This window comes from Aegilops tauschii, chromosome 6 (genome assembly GCF_002575655.3).
Source record: "Aegilops tauschii subsp. strangulata cultivar AL8/78 chromosome 6, Aet v6.0, whole genome shotgun sequence".
In the NCBI taxonomy this organism is placed as follows: Eukaryota; Viridiplantae; Streptophyta; class Magnoliopsida; order Poales; family Poaceae; genus Aegilops; species Aegilops tauschii.
Window position 1 is genome coordinate 27,989,668 of NC_053040.3, and position 7,153 is coordinate 27,996,820.

The 7,153-nt window shown below is 40.9% G+C and overlaps 1 protein-coding gene across 3 annotated transcripts; it reads left to right on the forward strand.

Annotated features, from left to right (window-relative positions):
• The first annotated feature begins 1,132 nt into the window (after positions 1 to 1,132).
• On the forward strand, positions 1,133 to 6,462 carry LOC109734760 (signal peptide peptidase 1). 3 transcript variants are annotated; one of them, XM_045229583.1, is made up of 12 exons: positions 1,133 to 1,151; positions 1,818 to 1,956; positions 2,052 to 2,167; positions 2,292 to 2,443; positions 2,547 to 2,632; positions 3,277 to 3,404; positions 3,505 to 3,555; positions 4,418 to 4,504; positions 4,610 to 4,679; positions 5,481 to 5,620; positions 5,734 to 5,811; positions 5,972 to 6,462. In XM_045229583.1, the coding sequence occupies exons 2-12, from the start codon at positions 1,917 to 1,919 to the stop codon at positions 6,047 to 6,049; spliced, it is 1,026 nt and encodes a 341-aa protein (XP_045085518.1). In that variant the 5' UTR covers positions 1,133 to 1,151; positions 1,818 to 1,916; the 3' UTR covers positions 6,050 to 6,462. The 3 variants fall into 3 exon arrangements, with proteins under 3 accessions (XP_045085518.1, XP_020149536.1, XP_020149537.1); XM_020293947.4 differs by lacking the exon at positions 1,133 to 1,151 and adding an exon at positions 1,393 to 1,594; XM_020293948.4 differs by lacking the exon at positions 1,133 to 1,151 and adding an exon at positions 1,418 to 1,594 and having other exon boundaries at positions 1,815 to 1,956.
• The last annotated feature ends 691 nt before the right edge of the window (positions 6,463 to 7,153 follow it).

Genomic DNA, 7,153 nt, shown 5'->3' on the forward strand with positions numbered 1-7,153 from the left:
GGAAAGTAATCCAGTGATTGGTTGTCCAGCTTCATGAATGATATAGAGTTTGCTTCGCTTCTCGTTAGTGTGCGTTAAACTTTGGGACGTAGAGTTGACAGGGTGTGGGTTTGAAAATTGACAAAACTCATATTACCTTTCACAAATGGGATGTGGTTAGCGTAAAGGAAAATGACTAGAAAGACAATAGCGTGCCAACTTGGCGTCCAATAATACAATTATCAATAGTTTTGTCATAGTTGATTATGGACACCAAATGTAGGTATCCTAACTGTCTCTACAAATGTTTACTTTGTTGTTGCAACATATCTTATTTGCAAGTACTATAATGTATTTTTTTTCAACAACTACTATAAAGTTGAGTGTAGAAGAGTTGTTTTCTGTTGTTGGAAGGGTGTGTGTAGTGATTTAGGACGTCAATAGCCAGTAAACATTTGCCGGGATGGGTTGCATTTTTGAACATTTTTGCTGGCAGTTTCTTCATAAACACATGACATTTTCTTCAGAACAACATGATAGTTCTTCAGAGGAAGATATTTTCTTCTAAAAACTGCCACCGGTCGATCTCGCATCGCAATTGTCAGCAAACTACCAGGGAATGTCAGCCAAATAACATTTTCGATGATTTATAATAGCTCACTTCTCCAAAGAGACCCAAGAAACAAAAATAAATTCCCACAAATAAAAGAAACGTAAAATAAATTCCCACAAACCATTTTGCAAACAACATTGTTGTTCTTCTAAAGCGTCATATGTATAACCCGAATTTCCTTGATTCCAGTTAAGTGATTTATACTCGTGAAGTACAAAGGAGAAAACTATGGAAAAATTTATTACTACGCAATAAATGCTATCCAATTTTGTAATTAGATATGAACATATAGGTAGTACTCAAAAGATAAGAGAGACCGGCCATTTTAAATACGGGAAATAATTAAATGGATACCGCATATATGGAAAAGAAGCTCGCATTTATTACATGATAAATACCAATAAAATACAAAAAAATAAGTACAAAGATAGAGATAGAAACAAGATACATCAACCGACTATAACATCCCACACCAGCAGAAAGGAGATAGAACAATCGGCAAAGCTGCACGAACGAGACTGTCATTTGCGGTGGATTTCAGAAGATGCATCCCATCTAGGTGCGCGGATACCCGAGATCTTCATCCATTTCGACATCCTCCTTCCCTTTTACGGCACCGATCTTCTACCTAAACGCTTTGAAATTCAGATCCCTATACCAAGTATGTGCCGTGGTTGATGGATTTTGGGGACGGTTTTTGTTGGTGGTTTGGGCAGCGATCTGACCGTCGCTGCGTGGAACTGACGGCTAGGATTCGACGTAGGAACCCATCTCAAACCGGGGGGTGGGGCTAGTAGTAGTAGTACAGCGTGCTGCTCCCGTCTTGTCTTCCTCACGAGTCACCCGTGAAGCAAACCGTCCGCCCCCGGATTCACCCCGTGACGCCGGCGCCGTCGGAACCACTCCTCCGCCGTCTACCGGCCGGCGGTTCCCCCAGATCTGCCGTCGCGGAGACCGGTCTCGGCCGATCTCAATCCCCGTCGGCAGGGCCGTCGCTTCACGGTGGGCGTTACTAAGCCCGAAATCACTTCTTGGTTTCTATTTTCAGTTCACGAGTGTCGAACCATCCGGCGACGGTGATCTGAGATTGTTTCGTTGTAATTTCTTAGGAAGCTTAGCTGGTTAGGCGTAGCGCGCGCAGTCTAGTCATCCTAGTGTGCTACCAAGCTGGAATTTTGCTTCTGAATTTCTGATTCATCGGTGTTTGCTCACCCTTTTCCAGCAGGAACAGGACCCTCTGTCTGAACTGAAGCACCTGGACTATTTTTGGCAATAAAGGGGTCACAAAAAGCTCCCGGCTGATCTTCCTGACCGTGCCGCGACGATGAGGACACATGAGCGTGCTGCGAACTTGGCCCTTGCTGGTGTGTTCATTTCTTGACAATTCAGTTATTAACCTGCCTGTCGCCTGATTTGCTAATTTGCAGTCCTCATTCATGTGTTTTATGACATTGTGCAGGTTTGAGCTTGGCGCCGCTCGTGATCAACGTGAACCCGAACCTGAATGTGATACTCACAGCGTGTCTTACTGTCTATGTGGGCTGTTACCGTTCTGTCAAGGCAACTCCACCCTCTGTGAGGAACATGTCCCTCTCTATCTATTCTGTCAATGCTGAGCTGTTAACCTAGATTGACACTAGGTTCTTGCATATTGCTCCGCTCAACTTATTATTGACTCTTTCCGTTTCTTCTTATAAAGGAGACGATGTCCAAGGAGCACGCGATGCGGTACCCTTTGGTGGGGAGTGCTATGCTTCTGTCTCTGTTCCTGCTGTTCAAGTTCCTCTCCAAGGACCTGGTCAATGCTATTCTCACCGCCTACTTTTTCGTTCTTGGCATTGCCGCTCTATGGTAATTCCAACTGTTCTTCAAATAGCTTTTCCGCATAGATATAAACACCTAAAACTGTAAATGTGAACTTACAGACATTTGTGTTGCCTACTTTCTTATTCAGTGCAACGTTGCTTCCTTCCGTAAAGCGTTTTCTTCCAGAAGGGTGGAATGATAACGCCATCGTTTGGCGTGCTCCGTATTTCCACTGTATGATCCTTGCCTTCATGTTGTTTGATGCTCACTTGCTTTGTGCTCTACATCCTGAAGCTCATGCCAGATTGTACAGCAAAATTCCTATTACTAGTTTGATATCCTCACGGACTGTATATTTTGTTTCATCTCTAGTATTTCAAAGTTGCCATATATACACTGTGGAGTCGTAATGTGCTAACCAAGATTCCAAATACCCATGTACATGCTTCAGTAAAATTCAGCACTGTTTCCTTTGTACACCAGTAGTTCATTTTAGAGGGGAACTGGGAAACTGTCTGTACTGTATTCTGGCAACATGATATTACTCAGTTGCTCTGCAAAAACTGGGGTAATTAACTGGCATGTAAACGTACTTTTTTGTGACAATGTTTCATTTCATATGGCGTGTCATTTTTTTGCTGTACTGGAGTCTGATTACATTTGCAAAGATTTGTGATGATTTTGTTGCTCTTATGTAACATGACTCTTGTCTTGAGTTTTTATTAACTTCGGCGTTACCATATCTGAAAAGCACAAATAATTGTGCCTTCTTGATGATATTAGAAGTTTAGAATTTTATCATGCTATTCCCCTTTACAAGCTTGACTCTTCAGTCTTGATGATGATTTAGATTTATGCTCATTAACTTCATGTTTCAGCGCTGTCGGTGGAGTTTACCAAGTCTCAAGTTGTGGCTTCAATCCCAGGATTTTTCTTCTGTGTATGGTATGCCATGAAGAAGCATTGGCTAGCCAACAATGTTTTGGGAGTTGCATTCTGTATTCAGGTCTGTTATTACTGCTAGAGTTTAAGGTTAATATGCATTGCTAGAATAATTATTGGCTGAAGTCTTCATAAACATGATCTGTTTTCCCCCCTGTTCGCAGGGAATTGAGATGCTATCACTAGGATCATTCAAAACTGGCGGTATTCTCTTGGTATGAGTTTACTCAAAGTTTGTAACGAGTTGAAACATATATTCATATTTCTTTCCTTCTTGCAAACTTCTTTCATTATTTCAGCCACCTACATATCTCTCTTTCTCACCTCTCTGCTATCATAATCCTTTCATTGTGGAGCATGGCATGACATGTAGCTAGGATAAATGCAACCTGAGGTGTTTGATATTGTAGGACTTTTGCTTGACTTTCTTTTTGACTATCAAATGAGCAGTCTGCTATCTTCCTAGGAAAGCAATGTTATGCAGTGCTTGCTGACCATATTAACGATCTGCAGTTTTCATGTCCAGTGATTGGACCTGTCATCGTATTGTGTCCCTGTTCTCTTTATACAATTAACAAATTTTCTAGCAGCTCACTAGATGCATAGCAGATAGTGTCCTTGTCCTTGTTTTTGTGATCTGTTTGTAATATGGAATCGAGTTTCAATCATGGAATACTTTTACTGTGATGATATATTGGATGACTATTCTCGATCTCGATTTGGTACTTCAGAAAATTGGTTCCGACTGTTGGTGTCATATTGGCAAGTTAACTATCCATGATTGCGTTTTCGAGTATGTAGTTTGCTCTGTAATCCTCTCTGGCAAGGAGTATCGAATTGTGATCCTACTATCTCGTGAATTGGATAATTTGGAAAGTTTAACTTGTTTACTACTTTACTGATATCCACAGCTTTTCCAATTTTTGCCTTTCCATGCCTTAGAAAAATGTTAGTTTAGACTTTCAGTCATTTCGTCAGTCCTGTTGCTGCAGTTCCACATACTGTCACTGAATCCTTCTCTTATTATTGCTTAATATTGTTTTGTGAATGGCTCCTCAATTCCCTCATCAATTTCAGGCTGGACTTTTTTTCTATGACATCTTTTGGGTTTTCTTCACTCCAGTTATGGTCAGTGTTGCTAAATCATTTGATGCCCCAATAAAGGTTTGTGTTTTCACTCAGTGTATTCAATCTTCTTTTATCCCCGACATTGTTCCTTTTTATTACAAATACTTTAGTTCATCTGTCTTTTCCTCCTCCTATTTGTAGCTTCTATTTCCCACCGCAGATGCTGCACGTCCATTCTCTATGCTTGGCCTTGGTGATATCGTAATACCAGGTTAGTGATAAACATGTTGACCAGTTTTGTCTCATATTGTAGTGATACTTGCTGTGATACTGGATTTGCTTTTCTGGTTTGTGGTTTAATAGTAATGCCTGCCACATTATGAGTGACAACTCTGTTCTAATGACCCATGGTGAGCTGCTAGTCTAACTGCTATAACAACAGGATTGTTGTTGATGTAAGGGATGTTTTATTTTATTGTTGTGGATAGGAGATTCTGTATTTTTCTTGAAAAACAGGAAAGCAACAATTACCTGTTCAGACTTTGGTGACATGCTAGGCTGTTGTAATTCCAACACATGACCGGTTCCATGTTCACTGCAATTAGCAGTTGCAAAAAAACTAATTTTTCATCATCTGAGTGCATTCACTTCTGTGTCATTTGTTGCCAATACTACCAATATATGCTCCAGGCCTGATATCAGGATTGTAAGTATGCAGTAACAGCAGAAAGTAATTATGATTGGACTACATCCAGTTTCATGAAAAAAATGTCAAAATTAGCTTGAAACTACTCCGTACTATATATTGTATAATGATTATGTACACTGTCTCTCAGTTACAATGGATACTTGCTTTCTGTTGACCCCAATAACTAGATTGAATCAAATTCGGTTGGTGAAAATGTTTTGTTGAAATGATGCATTGTAATCATACATGTTCAGTATAACCAAAACAGGAAGGGGTTTTTGATGTGACAATTACCCTAAGCAGTTATCTTCTCTATTTTTCAATACTGAAAACACATGCAGAGCTCCCATATACATCCATATATTTATATAATTCTGATTACAGGCATCTTTGTTGCGCTCGCCCTACGTTTTGATGTCTCGCGTGGGATCAAGAGCCACAGTTACTTCAACAGCGCATTTCTGGGATACACAGCGGGTTTGACGGTAACAATAGCTGTGATGAACTGGTTCCGAGCCGCGCAGGTCCATTCTGCTGTTCTTAATATATCTTATCATGTTGCTCTTGGTATCCTTGAGTCTCTAGAACATCATTACCTATTTTGTTTCCTCGGCCTTTTGTTTCTGATGATACGCAGCCTGCTCTGTTATACATCGTTCCTGGCGTGATTGGTTTCGTCGCTGTGCACTGTCTATGGAACGGAGAAGTAAAGCCGGTAATTAAGCTTGTTCACCTCTGATGATCAAATTTTTTTGTCGCTTCCTCATTTCCCATGTTCTTCTTTGTTTTATCTTGTTACTGATCATATCGTCATAGCTATAATTCACTGTCAAAACTGCGAGGCTTGTCTGTCTCTGACTGTTTTACATTGCCAGCTGCTGGAGTTCACCGAGGCGCAGGCTGATGATAAGGAAGGTGGAGATCCCGATCATGAGAGCAAAAAGGCGGACTAGCGCTTGATCTAGCCGCGCTCAGGTCTTTTAAGTTAGGAGAAGATACACCGGATGATCTCAAGAACCGAGAAATCCATTCGCATCATAGAACCTCTTTTTTTTCGAAAATTAATCTCTGTTTGGTTGTAGAAGATGGTAAAAGGGAACTTAGTTGCTAAGGGATTTGCAACAGCATCCAGTTCAGTGACATGGACATGAGTACATGGTTTTACCTGCTACCATCCAGCATTCTGTTTTCTCACACCGACTTGTTCGTGATGGTGGCATCAAGGAATTATTTGGTCCTTATTATACCCTGTATTCGGGGACATTTTCTAGATTCCGTTGCTAAATTTCTCGGAAATATGTATGTATTCCAGTTGGATCATCATCAGTAAACTTGGGCTGCATCACAAAGAATATTTACTTCTGTATCAAGGGCAGATTTGTCTGCCAAAGCATCTCGTGTTGTGAAGCAAATCTGACTTTCGAGGTCGATGGCATTTCTGCCTTTCCCGCGTGTGTATCTGGTCGATCTTACCGAACCAGATGAGAGCAAGCATAGCGTAGATGAAAAGAACGGATCCAAACTAGAATGACAGGTGGGCCCAGATCTAAAAATAGAGAGGTGGATTCAGTTTGTGACGTGCCATTTAAAGGCAAAGAAAAGTGTGCCATTCGATAAAAGTCACGTGAAATGTGTGTCGTTTTGTCAAAGTCTAGAAAAATGAACGTATGGTTTTGCAGTTATTCTATAAACTGTCCTGTGAGCAGCTAAAGAACGAGTACTCCTTCGGAGGCTCCTGCAAGGGTTATTTTGGGTGGGCCAAGAGCGCGCTCTCAGCCGTCGCCACCATGTGTCAGCGTGCTGAGCGCTCCCTGGGGATTATTTTTTACGCATTTTGGGATTTAAAATGGATTTTTCTGGTTTTTCCCCCTAGTTTTCCCTAGGTTTTGACCCAATAAAAATCTGAAAAAAAATGCACGAAAAAATGCATATTCTTTTCTTTCATGAGATGCACATATTTGCTTCTTCTGGAAGCAAGTATTTGTTTCCGCGAGACGCACATTTGTGGCTCTCGGAAAGGGAAAAAACATGGTTTTTTTTACTTTCGTGAGAGGCAC

What these genes read in the sequence shown, in the direction of transcription:
- LOC109734760 (XM_045229583.1), top strand. Translation starts at nt 1,917, where the DNA reads ATGAGGACACATGAGCGTGCTGCGAACTTGGCCCTTGCTG. An exon ending in AAACTGGCGGTATTCTCTTG is followed by an intron (nt 3,556 to 4,417) that starts GTATGAGTTTAC and finishes CATCAATTTCAG; the next exon opens with GCTGGACTTTTTTTCTATGA. An exon ending in CATTTGATGCCCCAATAAAG is followed by an intron (nt 4,505 to 4,609) that starts GTTTGTGTTTTC and finishes TCCTATTTGTAG; the next exon opens with CTTCTATTTCCCACCGCAGA.